The sequence below is a fragment of the Acartia tonsa genome, chromosome 11 (genome assembly GCF_053477335.1).
Source record: "Acartia tonsa isolate MP-2025a chromosome 11, ASM5347733v1, whole genome shotgun sequence".
In the NCBI taxonomy this organism is placed as follows: Eukaryota; Metazoa; Arthropoda; class Copepoda; order Calanoida; family Acartiidae; genus Acartia; species Acartia tonsa.
This window is the reverse complement of record NC_137270.1, coordinates 16597815-16613381: the sequence shown is the minus strand read 5'-3', so window position 1 is coordinate 16613381 and position 15567 is coordinate 16597815. Positions and strand designations below refer to the sequence as shown.

The 15567-nt window shown below is 32.7% G+C and overlaps 2 protein-coding genes across 6 annotated transcripts in view; both read right to left on the bottom strand.

The window, feature by feature from the left end:
• Positions 1-6252: 6252 nt before the first annotated feature.
• On the bottom strand, positions 6253-11344 carry LOC145331632 (uncharacterized). 2 transcript variants are annotated; one of them, XM_080176407.1, is made up of 9 exons: positions 11007-11344; positions 10532-10609; positions 10284-10343; positions 9614-9715; positions 8783-8827; positions 8350-8461; positions 7839-7894; positions 6725-6845; positions 6253-6512 (listed from the first exon to the last, which is right to left on the bottom strand). In XM_080176407.1, exons 1-8 carry the CDS (start codon positions 11091-11093, stop codon positions 6753-6755), a joined length of 633 nt encoding a protein of 210 aa, XP_080032533.1. In that variant the 5' UTR covers positions 11094-11344; the 3' UTR covers positions 6253-6512; positions 6725-6752. The 2 variants fall into 2 exon arrangements, with proteins under 2 accessions (XP_080032533.1, XP_080032534.1); XM_080176408.1 differs by having other exon boundaries at positions 6253-6546; positions 11007-11165.
• Positions 11345-11532: 188 nt separating this feature from the next.
• The window catches only part of LOC145331630 (uncharacterized), a 71086-nt gene continuing 67051 nt past the window's right edge, over positions 11533-15567 (bottom strand). For all 4 annotated transcript variants that reach the window (XM_080176403.1, XM_080176401.1, XM_080176405.1 and 1 more), the window contains 6 exons: positions 14799-14935; positions 14412-14565; positions 13964-14090; positions 13137-13197; positions 12451-12509; positions 11533-12261 (listed from right to left, as the gene is read on the bottom strand). In XM_080176403.1, coding sequence (XP_080032529.1) covers positions 12224-12261; positions 12451-12509; positions 13137-13197; positions 13964-14090; positions 14412-14565; positions 14799-14935 — 576 coding nt within the window. In that variant the 3' untranslated portion in view covers positions 11533-12223. The remainder of the gene's footprint in view (positions 12262-12450; positions 12510-13136; positions 13198-13963; positions 14091-14411; positions 14566-14798; positions 14936-15567) is intronic.

The window sequence follows — 15567 nt, the reverse complement described above, 5'->3', positions numbered from 1 at the left end:
TTTATTACACTAGCGCCAAAGTTTTATAACGTTTTATAGCTCAACAACTTTGAGGAAAATTATTGAATTTTGATGAGTTGATTCATTTATTGAGTGTCCAAACATTTCAACTACTAGTTGTAATCTACAGAAGGGGAAATTATCACTGGGGATGTACATCAATTTATCGGCCATTGTCTTATTCCTTTGTTAGTAAATTAGATAAGTAAATTTGAACAATGGCTTGTCGATAACGTTTCAGCAATTATCTCTTTTACATGCACATAATGCAAAATAATCGACTTGTACATATATCAACACAACAGACATAATGACAAAGCCAAGATTCAGCCATGTCTCTCAAAGTGCATAGTTGAACATAGGATAAATTGAAAATAGGGGAAATGGATAGTATTTTTTCATGTGACAATCCCTGGTCACTGATAAATACACATTAAATGGATATATAATACGTGGATATATTGACAGTGGAAAATCTGTCGTCAATTTTGGTTGATATTTCCCCTACCATTGATTGGTAAGTTATGTTCATCCAGTAGGACGGAAAGGGGATGGGGTAAAGGTGGTGAATTGGCGGTATCGTTATTTTAGCAAGCTGCAAGCATCAATTTATTAGAGTAAATGCAAATATGGTGCAACATCCAAGTAATGATACATCGACTACCCATTAAATCATGGAGGGAAAAGTTTTTCTTCATATCTTATGCAAAACATATTTTAATGTATGGGATTAATTGATATTGTATAAGGGTTAATTACAAAGGTTTCTTATGCTTTGAAATTTCATATTTTAGAAATATTTTAGCAATTAACTCTATCTCAATTCAAGTCGACGATATGGCATTATTAAAAGTGTTAAATAGCTATATAACAATCGATATATTATTACTTGGATGTTGCACCACATTTTCCTGTAATCTGATAAAGGGATGCTAAAATAACGATACCCAAATCGCCTCCCCTCATACTGGACGGGAAAACTGACCAATAAATGAGTTTCATATTAGCAATCAAAATTGACGACAAATTTTCCCATGTCATTAGATCCACGTATATTCTATATCCATTGATATAAAGTTAGCAAATAAAATTAATTTGATAAATACTACCTTTTTTGATAAATATAATAAAAACATAGGTTTCGTGACTTAATTACACTGCTTTAATTCTATTTTTTCATAATAATTTTACTTCTAAATCACTAGGTATTATAATGTAGCACATTTACTTTATCTGAAATCTAAATCCGTCACTGAAAATATAAAAAAATAAATATATATTCGCTTACAATAATATGTGATTTTTAAGTATCTTTATTTGTAGTCAATAGAAATAGATTTAAATTTTATTTTAAAAAATAACAGTTTACTGTTCTTAATATTAAGCTACTAATGCTTCTTTACACATGGACAAAATTATCTTTGAAGAAAAAAGAAGTTTAAACTCAAGAATAAGTTTTTGCTTTGTGTATTTGTTTATAGCGGAAATACTCTGTAATAAAAATGAACAACTGACCAACACCTAAAGAGCAAAATAACTATAAGCTGTGCCACTAGCACATGGGCTGTGTATTCTAATGGTGAGAGCAGAAATAGTTATTTCTCGCATCGTATTATAAACGGCTTTCCGCGGATATAGAATGTACAATTATAAGATTAAAACTAGTTTTTTTAGCCCCGTGGTGCCGAAGGCACCGGCTAAAAAAACTGGTTTTAATCTTATGATTGTACATTTCTATATTCGTAGAAAACTGGATATAATACGATGCTAGACATAGTTTTTTCGTATGGATGAGAACCGGTTCCTATCCACCGGATTCGAATGAATACGAGAAAATATCCTAAAATCATCCTGAGACTCTACCCTTGTGAAGCTTCATTACATGAAGAACTCAATCAGTTCCGTTTTTAGCGAGATCTTGATGGAAAAAAAAATTCTTACTACTTTATATAGTGCTAGCGGTTGCACCTCTAGCATCTAGGGACGCTGTATTAAAAGGGGTAAGTAAGAAAGAGTCAGATCAATAAAACCTAACACTGTCTTTAAATATCAAGGCACGGCAGCTGCAACTTTTATTTAAAAAGAGGGATTTTCCATTTTTTTTGGTCAGGATTAGGCTTATCGGTTGAAATTTGTAAAAGGTTGATTGCCTTGTGACTTACATTCTAACATTATCAGTTTACTATTTCTATTTTGGGACCTACATTAATGGATAAGACAAAGGCCAATAAATTGATGTACATTCCCAATCATGATACACAAAATTACCCCTTCTGAAGATTACAGTTCGTGGTTAAAACGTTTGGAACCTCACCTAAATGAACCAACCAATCAGAATTCAATAAAAGTCTTCAACGTTATTATAAAACTTTTGGGAGTAGTGTAATAAACAGCCCAATGTTCCCTGCCTTCTTTTGCATATTAATTACTTTTGCCTTGCATGTATCTGCGCTACTTATGAACATGAAGGTCCTTGTTGTATCTGTAGGCCTAGGAAACTTAGTCAAAACTTTGAACTGGTTTCAAAATGAAAGTGCAAATTTTCTCTTGCAAAAGAAGAAAATTGTTTCTGATTGGGAAGTAGCAAAAAGTAGCTCTTTTAAAAGAAGCAAAGGTTTTATACTTCAGTAATCAGGGACGATTGAATAGAAGAAAAAATGGTAATAGTCCCTTTTATGCCAACGCATTTGATATGCCTTTGATAGGTTATTTTAGGTTAGGTTATATTGGGTTAGGTGATTGCCCTACATTCTTATTTTTCATGATTCGGGGGGGGGGGGGGGCAACACTTCGTTTTTTCGTCTGCCAACAAGTATTATATTAGATTTAGTTCACTTGTTGGTTATACCTTATTCCTGTTATAGTATTAAAATAATTACAGGCTAGATTAATTCCATTTTCATTGGCTCAGAGGAACTACAGGCCCGAAAGGGGATCATTAAATATTTGTTGTATTGGTGGTATTATCAGTTCATTGTCTTATCCCCTAGGATCCCTGATAAAGGTGCAACTGTAAACTTTTATTTTCAATCAAGAATTTTAGGAAAAAGGTTTAGTATATTCTATAGATTTATAACATCCCTATAACGATTACGTACAATCTTTAAAGAGTAGCACCTTAATAGACAATGTCTGAAGACAATAAGTTGCCTTTGACTTTCGGATTCTCAAGCTATTTTTGGCAGCGATTATTATTTTAATTTTACTTTTGTAATGACAAATCCCAGAACTATTTAGGTGGTACAATGGTTCAAGCGCAGCATCTCTATAATCTTTCCTTTTCCCTGACAACTAACTAATTTTAAGTTTTCATCTTCATAGTTTACAAATCCAGCGCTAAGAGTTTTTCTCCCTCCATTTGCGCTTCAAAACTTCATTTAAATGTAAAGCTTCTCTAAAAGCATTCCAGTAAAAGGGCTATCCCATCACATTATATGAAGTAGAAAGCTGTTTTTGTCTGTTATGAATGATCTCACTAACAGCTGAACCGATATGGTTCTTCTTTACAGTGAAGCTTCTTATAGTTCCTGAGATGGTTTTAGGATATTTTATTTTTATAAATAAGTCTGGAAATTTTTTTCGGCTACTTTTCATCCCTTCCATTTCTCTTGGAATATATAGCCCCGAGATGCTAGAGGCGCATAGGCTATTACTTATTTAAGTTCATGACAGGATTGCTTAAAATTGGCCATAAATAATATGATGGTTTGTTATAATGGAAAATTTAAATTATGTTTAAGGATAATAGTAATACATTGGAAAAGTGATTGATATACAACCCCAATGAGGTTAACTTTAAGATGTTCTTCCTGTAGATTGAAACTATTAGTTAAAACGTTTAGACACTACTAATAACTAAAATTCAGTAAATAAATCCAAAGTTTTTATGTCATCGTCAACATGGTTTTAAGACTTTAGGTATCAGTAAAATTTACCGTCCAATGTCCCCTCCCTCCCTTGCATGACAACAATCAAACCAAAAACTGAAAGTTGACTATAGAGCAACACAATAAAAGTGGCCATAGCTGACATATCAACAATATAATACCACTCAATTCATTACAAAATTATAATGTGATAAATATTTTTGCCAACCCTGACTTTACTTAAAAGTAAAGTAATTTATATTTGGCAACTGTATTTAAATTGAAATACTGAAATTGGTGGCAGGAGAATTTATTTTCTCAGATTTTATGTTTCTGTTGGGATTTGAAATGTAGCTACGGCTTCATCTTAAGGATCTAAAGGGATAAGACAATGGCAGATAAATTGATGATACACAAAATTAACCCTTCTCTCAATTACAATCAATGTTTGAAATTGTTAGGACACTCAACTTAACAAAATTTAATAAAAGTCCCCAAAGTTTTAAGCTAAATAATTAGAAAACGTTATTATAATACTTTGAGGACAAGTGTAATGATATAGGGTGTCCCATAGAGTAGTGGTTAGCGCACTACGCTGTGGTTGGGAAAATCCGAGTTCAAGCCCCCTCATAGATATTGTACTTGGACGACAAATGCTGTTGCAATTTGTCAGTATATAATCACGCAACCTTCCCTGTGATGCCCTTAGGTTGTAAGAAGGGAGATTTGTAGGAAGTTAGGATCCTACCTATCAAGCAACTGTAATCGTGCTTTCCCTCGTCCATGCTCCTCATTCATATGAGAGTGCCATTAATTAGGGTGGCTTAATATGGAACACCTGCCAAAACTCTAGGCCAGGGTGATGTAATAATTGAGTAGCTTCCACGAGAATTGCGGGTCAGCTTGTAATGTAACATAGAATACACTCAGCTGTGCGCGAAGCTTACCAATCTATGATTGGTCAAAGGATTCTCACCTCCAATCTCCTCGTGCATCTGAATCCTAACTTCAGAGAATCAAGGCTACATACATACATACATGATCAGCCCAATGTCCCCTCCCGCCCTGTCTTTGAATACTAAAATTGAGGGATTAGACAACAGTTAGTAAATCAATCATCACTCAAACTGTTTTGTGTGTTTGGTGGGGGGATGTGGTTGTTACTATTGTAAATTGAAAAGGACATAATTAAATATTATCTGAAGGAAGATATAGGTTCTAAGGTTTTGTGGGATTATATGTATTTATTACATAATTTCAATATAGTAAAATGATAGATATATATAGGATTCTTCAAGTAATGCTACTTAGTATAATGAAATAATCTAACATACAAATTTTTTTTACTTTTTTTGCTGCTCTTCATATAATCTCTAAAAAATAGCTGCTCTTGATTTATTACATAGATGAGGTCTCAGGAGGGAACTGTATGGTTTTTGGGTTGGAAATAGACCCACAACTTGGGTTTCTTGAAGAAAAATCTTTGTTTTATTGGAGTGCTTTTTGCAGGGGCAATTGCTCTTGGGAGGCTGGAGTTACCCGTCTAAACCAGTAAAGAAAATATCACACTTTATCTGGAAATTGTGGCATCTTAAAACTGCTGGATGCTGCCAAATTAATAGTGGTTTCTAAAGATAATTTCCTACAGGCATGCACCGGACCATTTATTCTATTATATAAAGTTGTGAGCATTTTTGTTTGTCCATTAAGATCTCGCTAACCATTTAACCGTATGAGATCTCCATTTCAGAAAAATCTCGCATATTTTTCAAGTTGGTTTTAGGATATTTTATTTTAAGACTTATGTCTATGTGATATTTTCTACTCTTTTCACCTCTTTCAACTACAGGGCTAAAAGATCATCTGCTAGGAAGACAAGATTTACTCAGCTGCTGTAAGAGGTAAGTTTCTGAAACTTCTTGGCAAAATTATACTTACAATTATAGTATCTATTCTATACCGGATTCATTCGCCAGTCGTGCTTCTCTTGTGTAATCTTTTGTTAGAAAGATAAAGTAATCAGAGAGAAAGGTGACAATGGGATATTATTTACACAAGTCTCCAAAGTTTTATTAGAAAGTTTTCTTATTCGTTGGCTTAACAACTTTGGGGACTTTGGTTGGTTTATTGAAATGAGTGTCCAAACGTTTCAACCACAAATTGTAATCGTAATCTACAGAAGGGGTAATTCATTAAGATTGGAGGTGTACATTAATTTATCGGCCTTTGTCTAGTCCCTTTAGATCCCTATAAAATAATAGTAATTTTAAAGAAACTTCTTGTCCTTGGAAACAGCCCTAAAGATTAATGGAGTCTGGGCATAAAAATTGAAAATAAGTCTAAATGTTTTATCAAGAAAATAAAGGATAAAAAAACCTAGGTAATATTCTTTATAAACAATTTATTATAAAATCTAAAAGAATACAAACATTCAATATAAATGAATTAATACATAAAATAATGGATTAAAGGAGTCAAGATTTGTTTTGTATAAAACATCATAGGTATATTCATTTAATGAAAATAGACAAATAAATAGAAAAGAAGATTAAAAATTCTTAAATAATGACAGATATATACCAAAGCAAATAATATAAGATACTTGGACTTCAAAGCAAGGGCGTCCAAAAGACAATTTAGACAACACTTTTATTGGGTATAGTCCCATTCATGGCAACGGCTTTAAATGGGCGTTTTGTCGTGTTTTCACAGAAGCGTTTCCCCAATTTCTAGCCAATGCTAGGGGGATCTACCCCTGCGGGGCAATCACCTAACCTAACCTAAAATAACGTATAAAACCTAATGTGAAAATACGACAAAACGCCCCTTAAGAGACGTTGCCACTAAAGGGACTATACCCATTTATAATAACTGAATATAAAAAAGCTAGGGAAAGGTAGAGTAATAATCACAAGTATCACAAGATGCTAAGATACAGTTGGTCTCAATCAAACTAAAGCACAGGCAATGATCACAATCCTAAATTAAACAAGATTAGTTTTCATGAAAACTTATGCCTTTTCAAAAATAAACATAAAACATCCATAAAAGCCAACTCTAAAATAAAAAGGAAGGACAAACGAATATCAATACTGTCAGAACTTGAATAAGCAGAATATAAATGTTTAAGTATAAACAAAATTGTAAGTAGATTTGTTACAAAATTACTCAAATACTGTATACTGTTAAGGACATACTTACTTTATAGTACTCGATTATAGAGATACTTCGCTTATAACATTGTACTTTGTTGTCCTAGGAATCAGTATTCCAAAAATCAGATGAATAGGTTAATTACATCACATTAAAATGTTGTCAAAAAAGTAAAACATTAACATATTCTAAATGAAATCAAAGTTTGAAAACAATAGGACAATTTTAACCTGTCCAAATTAACGAAAAGAGCAAACCATTCCGGACGGTTGGACCGACCATAATTATAGAAAAGCCTCGCTTTAAAAAAAGATACTCTCACTTTGTTTACAGACTCATATTTACACTAGGAGATATTATGCATAAATTTAATTAAGACAGACAAACATACATCCTTCTACGGTTACCGTTAGACAGCTCATACCAATAACGAAATTAATTCGGAAGAAAATCACGAAACCTATACGTGTTTTTCAGCTGTCGTTGGGGGGCAACACATCGTAAAATTGACGACCTCTCCATTTGCCCCCCAAATATTATTTTAGATTTATTTTGCATGTTGGTTATACCTTATTCCTGACCGTTAGATATCCAATCCTGTATCTGGTATATAAAGCAGTTAGGTTTTTTGTTACCATAACTACTGAACTGATTAATAGTGGCTTCATCCCAAGACTCTAGTTGAGGGCGAGGAAGGTCAGAAAAATAGACTGAAATCACCTCAAGATTATTACAACGCTTCCCTGAATAGTAAACCACTTCGAACCAGCAATTTCCGTGATCTTAAGCTTCAAACAAAAAAAAAACAAGTAAATGTACCTTGGCGTGCTGGTCACATTGGGTCTCAATGGCTTTGGATAGATCAGTCATGCCTCCTGTAACATTTAAAATATTTTTTTCTTCAGGAAAATAGTCCCTTACATATGTCAAGTGGAATTAAAAGGAAATGTTTAAAAAAATTTAGTCTTAAATTTGGCGAATGATAACAAAATGTGTACATATTCTGACCAATAATACAACCGGATTGTTTTCGCTTGTCGTTGAGGTGATAGATTTAAATCTTGGCTTAACACATCTTGACTACTGCTGCTATATCAGGTACGCGACATAAATAGTTAGAGTAGGGGGAATGCCTTGACCAAAATTAGATGCAACTTTTTACAATGCACAGTTAGGACTTCTAAGACAAAGGTCGTGCAATTAAAGGGTTGGTTGTCTATGGCGCAAATGGACACTTTACGCCGCAATTAAAGTGTTTCAGGGTTCGTGGAGAGTTCTAGAATCCGAAGCGACACCAAGCCCTCTAGAGGTCATTTACTATGTATATTACCTTGCATCACCATGAGTGTTCCACATTCCTTAGAACATGATATTGTAGTAATTCCAACAGAGGATTTTATTGAGTTTAGTGGATTTTTCATACAAAGAGGACAAACTTCATTCTAAATCAAATATTAAAGATGATCCAAAGAGTATAACAATTAAACAAACTACACCCTTTCATAAAAGTTACAGGATGTCCGCATGTCTCTGTTTGTAGCGCATAGTCTCCTACCGCTGACCCGATATTCTTTACAGTGATGCTTATTGCAGAAGAAGTGAAGAGAAATAACCCTGAATTTAAAGAGACGTAGCTCTAGTTCTAGATAAAGCAATAAGATTATCACAATTACAAAAATAAAAATTTATCCATAAAACAGTCGAAATAAATACATATAGCTCTTTTAAATATTCAAGTAAAAATGTGTGAATAAAATTCTTACCAAGTCGTCCTCAGAAAGGATTTCAGCTATTTGAAGCAACTCAACCTAAGAATAAAAAAAAACAATGATATGGTAAGATTATGTAGCAATTTTTTTTTTTTGGGGGGGGGGATGTCCAGCCAGACCTAACCAGGTAAACGGTTGCAGATACTCACAAATTTTAATATGTCATGTACACATGTAAACATGTAAAAAATGTCGGTGTCTAAAATTTTGAAGACTCCCACTTAAAATCGGCTAATTTTGTTTTGTACTATTAGAGGATTGCTTTATTTAAGCAACAAAATGTTCCAGGATAACATAACATAACATTTATTTAACTTTAGCATAGTTAAATAAAAATATAAATTATTAATTGTAATACAAAAATAAGGAATCACATAGTCAACTAGGACCGTACAAATGCGTAATCCCTAATTTGTTTATAAGATTTTGTTAATACTTGGAGATGTAGATATTTGTTGGTAAAGGTTTTTAGATAATATTTTCTTTACAAAAATTAAAAAACAAATAAAAATAAAAAAATTATTAGATAAGGGATTTTTTTTGATTAGTTATTAATGAAATTAAAGAGAAAAAGAATATAGTAGTGGGTCTAACTTAATTGTTTAACCCTAGAAGATTTAAGGGGTGTAAATATTTCATTGGATGACCCTGTTAGGTTTTGTCCTAAAGAAAGTTTTACATTTGAATGAAAAGTCACTTGTAAAAATAAGAGGGCTTAGTCAAACTTTTCTTTTGTTAATCAAAATGTTAATGGGCATTTATCAAAGAGTTATTCAATAGTCATCAAGTGTATAAAGCAAAATTGCTACCATGAATAGTTTATACCTCAATATCTTGAATATCCTGCAGAGCCTGATCAACCTCCTCGTTTGTAAATCCAAATGTCAGTGTTCGTCTACCCCTTCCTCGGATAGAAGCCAGTTCTTCCTAAAACAGAAATTATACCTGTCAATTACCTTGTAAAGGAAGGCTGCTTTCCATGACAGTTTAACGTAATGTCGAACAACCAAGGATAACACACAATATATAACCAAATCTTTTATTGCACGACCCTTGTAAGAAAGTCCTAACTGTGCATGTTAATGAGTTGTGTCTGTTTTATGCATTCCCCCAAACAAAAAATACATCTGACATAGAGTGATGATTATATTACTTCATATAGTATTCTTAACCATTCCGAATTTTATTTACATGATTTTAAAAAACTTTCAACAAAATTCATTTTGATTTTGTTACTTTTGTATAGAAGTGGTTAAAAACAATTTTTCTGTTCATTAAATTGTGTATATTTATTAGAATCCTATTTTAACAAATAAAAAAATTGTTACATCACTGCTGTTGGTGTGCTTAACATCTATAGCTCTCGATTGTGTAAAGCCTCCTTGAAAGGGAATCCAGGAATAACAAATAAATAAGTATAATAAAGTAGATAAAAAAAAAATATAGATATCTTTAATCTTTATAATGATCATAAATTTGTTCAAACATAGCCTACCTTGATCATAGATTGAATACCATGCTCAATAAACTCAGACCCTCTAAAACCAGCAACAACCTAAACAATATTATCTTTCGGTGCTTTCCCGCAAAACTAGTATTAATTTCATGATTTTTATTTCATAATCGTGAAAAATTGTTTATGATACGAGACGGAACATGATTTTTTAAAGTATGGCTCAGGACGGGTGTTAATCCAGTGGTACATAATCTATTTTTAAGTCATAGTTGAAAATATATAGATACCTTGTCCCTATTATTCTTCATTCTATCAGCACATCTCTTCTTTAGAACATCTCTCAGTGGTGATCTTACGGGAGATTTCTAAATCAATTAATTAAATTTTTCTAGCGGCTGCACCCCTAGAATCTAGGGGCTATATTTTCTAAAGGGTAAGGAGGGACAGAAAAATATCATAAAACAACCCCGAGACTTAAATCTAAAGATAAAATAGCCTAACACCATCCCGGGACCTATGTGCAGCATCCTTAGAATGGAGAACTCAATCTGTTCTTAAGTTAGGAATATCTTAAGTTGCAATCAAAAAAAAACCTTGCTACTTTATGCAATAGATATAGTAATGTCTTGAAAAGTCTTAAAAATAAAAATCTTCAAAAAAATAATAAAAGCACAATGTTATTTTTCTTTTCCCAACATTAGCGGAGGGGACTCAAACCCGCTACTTAACCTAACCTAATCTAAAATAAGTATAACAATTTACCTTTGCAACTTCTTGCCTGATCTTGGCCATCTTGGGTGACATGGGCAGAGGTTTGGCCAGAGGGGATGGAGGGGGTGCAGTCGACATTGTTAAGGCAGCCTCAGGGAGGGGATAGTCAATGGGATAGAATAAATATGATCCGAAGGGTGCTCATTCGAGTTTACTACAAAACAAACTATCTTTTCCCATTATATAAAGTAGTAAAGTAGCGAAGGATCTCGCTAAGCGCTGAAACGATATGGTTCTCCTTTAAACTAAAGCTTCTTATAGGTAAAGAGAAGGTTTTAAAATATTTTCTGGGAGGGTGTCTCCACCCTCCCGAAAAAAAATTACTAACTCTCCCAAAAGATATTTTTTCTTTTTCTTTATAAATCTTAAATTAAAAATGGTGGGTTGATGATCAACTTATCCCCCTCCCCTAAGTGACTCTAGAATCTTTTAGGGGCGTAACCACTAGTTAAATCTTTAAATTGCTAAACAAACACCCAAACTCGTATTTTATCTTTCCCATTGGCTTATCCATCCCTTTTTATTCTGAAATAAAATCACAAATATACATTTATTTATTATTTTTTATAAAATCATAATTACATATGAGGTAGATTTTTTTTGTAGGAATTTATCTTTATATAAATAATTTTATAACTAAATCACAATTAAACATGAATACCTAGTAAGCAATGTTTTAAATAAATTATATAGGTAGAGGAAAAGTTCTTTTAAAATCACAGAAATTGTTTTCCCATTTTTTAACTAGAGGGGACTATCTATGAACGTGAAATGCACAATTTTTTTAGCAACATAATAATAGATAAAATATAGTTTAACTAAAAAAGGAAAATAAAGTATTGAATCAAACGCTTTGTTGAAATCAAGGTAGCATTATTACCTCAAAACATTTTTTAATTCGAAGTGTAAATAGCAATTTTAACATTTATAATATATTTGATTTTTATATACATACATAAAGCGACATTTAAGTATTATTTTTACATGCCTTTAGGTATATCTTTTTATTTACCAAAATCAAAATAAAACCTATTTAATATGAAGCAATGCATTTATTTGGTAAAATAAAGAAATAAAAAATAAAAACCCTTAAAAATTTACTGCTGAACATTGCCTTCATTAGTACTTCTCTATTAATAATTAAATTATAAATTATCTTAATTATGATTGTGATAGGCATTTTAAATAAAAGGTAAATAGTACAAACTTTAAATAGTCTCACAATTATCAGAGGACATTTCACTTCCTAAAATTAAATAATAAAATCATTGATTCTGTTTTAAACATGATTTTGAAAATTTGTTGATTTTTGTTTAAACTTGTTCACATTAAAATAAAGCTTTAAGTCAATTAAGGAAAAATTAATCCTTCATAAATAAAATTTTGTAAAATACAAAATTCTGAATTTGTAAGAGCTGAAGAAAAATTACTCTACCTGAAAATGTAAACTCTGAAGCACTCAGAATAGATTTGACATCAACTGGTTGGCTTGATCTAAATGAATAATAAAATCAAAACGAATAATTTGAACCTAGTAATAGTGTCTAACTTTTTATCTTTGTGACGTAACAAAAATCCATCTCTTTTTTAGGGGTTTCCTTTCCTACCTCCCCTCTCATCCTTCGATTTTTGTTACGTCACAAAGATAAAAAGTTAGACGCTATTACTAGGTTCAATAATTTCTATATTTTAGGTGGGTCACTTCATCAGTAACGGATAGCTTTGAACGTACTTTTTTATTACAATTGTTTATATATGAGTTTATATAGATATTAAACTTTGTACAAAGGTTTCTGGAAGTCTGCTTTTATAATAAAATTATCAACTTTAATTAAAATAATGATGAAACATCTCTAGGTATATTTACATCTCGGGGGGGGGGGGGTGCAACCCCCCTCCCCAAATAGCTTAAACCCTAATTGAGCTAATAAAAACATCCATGGGAATTGTGGGATGATTTTTTCTAATGTTTCCTAGATCTTAAAGGACATACATACTTACTATAAAAATAGAGAAACAGACATCATGTTACTTAAAACTACATGTCTCTCATACCAAGCTCCAATTTGTGGAGGGTCCTCCTTGTTTGTAAAACTACTTTAAAATGTTTTACCATCATACCTGTAATCAATATTATTGCTCATGCTACTTGTTTTCAGAAGATTTCTCTCAGCAGATCCTGATTCAGGATTCCTTTCATTTATTATAACATTTAGGTAATCTAATAATTAGATCAACCCATGGCCTAGAGGGGTTGGATTTGGGGTTGACTGCAAATTAGGGTAGCTGAAAAAAATATTTACTGCTTTTGAGATTGGCTGAAATTTTAATTGTATCTTATTTGAATCTTTATAGTTTGGATTTCGTTTTTTTCAGATTTATTATTATTTAATCAGTCTTTAATTTCTTTTCTCGTATTCATTCGAATCCGGTGGATAGGAACCGGTTCTCATCAATACGAAAAAACTATGTCTAGCATTGTATTATATCCAGTTTTCTACGAATATAGAAATGTACAATCATAAGATTAAAACCAGTTTTTTTAGCCCGTGCCTTCGGCATCTCGGGGCTAAAAAAAGAGTTTTAATCTTATAATTGTACATTCTATATCCGCGGAAAGCCGTTTATAATACGATGAAAGAAATAACTATTACAAACTTTTTTTCCAATGTATTAACTCCCAGCTTTTGTTTGCTAGAGGCAAAGCTATTGTATCCCTATTTTTACCTGATGGTTATGGGATCATTACTATGGGCCTAACCCGAAAAAAATCGAGATTGAAAACAAAAAATCCACGGCTAAAGTTAATGATAGAATATAACTTCCTATTTAGTTAGATCCTGACAATGTCCATGGATGGAGTATATTTTTCCAACCCCTTATGTACAGATGGAATTACTAAAGTTGCCCAATTGTCCTACTATTAATAAATGGAAAGTACAATCCTGGATTTCTTTTCTTAAGCGTTGATTTAATATCAACAATGGATTTACTTTCAATAGCAGTTTCATAAACAGATTTAGTAGTAGCTTGACTAGCTGTAGATGTACAATCCTCGTCTTTTGTCTCAATTTCCTAAACAGTAAAAGTTATTTTTCAGTGTAGCTGAGAACCGGTTCTATTTCAGCGGCTAATTATCAGTTTTGAAGCCATTCTGATAAGTATTGTAATAAAGGATTGTCTTTTCTACCAACAGTATTTTGTTAATTTTCTTGCTATGTTTGACATGCAAAGTGTGTTATATAAAGCTTATGATCTTTTAAACTGTCTATCTGTCTGTTAAATCTATTAGGAATTATACTTTAATGCTATTAGAGTGCTCTTAGAGTCAAAGCTACATGTCAAATAACCCCTTTTCATTATCTTAATTGTAAAAGTTTTCAATATTCTACAAACCTGTTTTCTATAAGAGGACACGCTTTCACCAGCTAGCTTGAAAACCGGTTCCTTAACAGCTGATCTGACCACAAATGATTGCTGTACATCAGCTGATATTTTGGCAGTTGCTGGCACAAATTTGACAACTGTTGTTGGTTCTTCAGTAGATTCTATTTAGAATTAATCAAAATCAAGAAATAAGACATTTGGGACTATTTGGTACAACCAATAAAAAAACAAATTGTAATACAGTAAGATACAACCGACGGACATTTTCATAAAGTATTTACTTGAATACTTTAATGAATGAAAAGATAAAATAAAATAACAAGCTGCTTAGGTATTTAGGTAATTAAATATTTTTGTACTGTTAAACTTTTTTTCTATGCTATTAATTCCATTCCTCTAATTAACTCTATTTCTTTAGTGTCGTCGAATGCTTGTTTTTGTGTAGATTGGAAAAGAGGATTTTTGATGGCTGTTCTTCTGTCAAAAGCTTCTATCAGTTCACTAGCAAAATCACTACCCTCAGATTTCAGCCTAGTGAAGGTTTATGTATTGATAGAAAGAATTTTATTGTATGTGTGGTATGGCGGCATCATACGGACAAGCCTTTCATAGAGTTGCTATGCTTCGGCTTATCAAATCACAACCCAGCGCTAATTCTAGTTTATCACCATTTCACCCGGCCCCTTTGGGGCCTTGCCGACACCTCACAAGCAGCGGTCAAATTGGACATCTCTGATAGTGGGAGGGGCGCGGCCCCTCTACAACCCCAAGCCCCAGTCACCTGCCTTGCCGGGAGACGTCTACCTCCCCCTTGCCGCAGCCGGACCTTCCCCTTTCTCTGCCATCACCTGCCTACCCCAAGGAGGCAGCCTTCCCTCCTACCTTTGCGCCTGTGGACACAGCCCCCAGCTCAAAGGAACCCATCACCAGCTACCCCTCATAATCTATTATTATACTTCTATTTGCTATATAAACCTGTATATCTTTTGTAATGGATCAGTTCAAAATATATCCTTTAATCAGTAACTCCTTGTAGTTATTTATAGGTAGAATCTTTAAGGCTAGGGGCTCGTTTGAATCGAACTCGCTCAGTAGGGTTGAACTGCTTCACCTTACCACAGTATGAAATGCACAGGGAGGAAAGGAAAACTTGGAATGTAAATTA

What these genes read in the sequence shown, in the direction of transcription:
- LOC145331632 (XM_080176407.1), bottom strand. Translation starts at nt 11,093, where the DNA reads ATGTCGACTGCACCCCCTCCATCCCCTCTGGCCAAACCTCTGCCCATG. An exon ending in AGGATATTCAAGATATTGAG is followed by an intron (nt 8,828 to 9,613) that starts GTATAAACTATT and finishes TTTTATTCTTAG; the next exon opens with GTTGAGTTGCTTCAAATAGC. An exon ending in AACACTCATGGTGATGCAAG is followed by an intron (nt 7,895 to 8,349) that starts GTAATATACATA and finishes TAAATGTTACAG; the next exon opens with GAGGCATGACTGATCTATCC.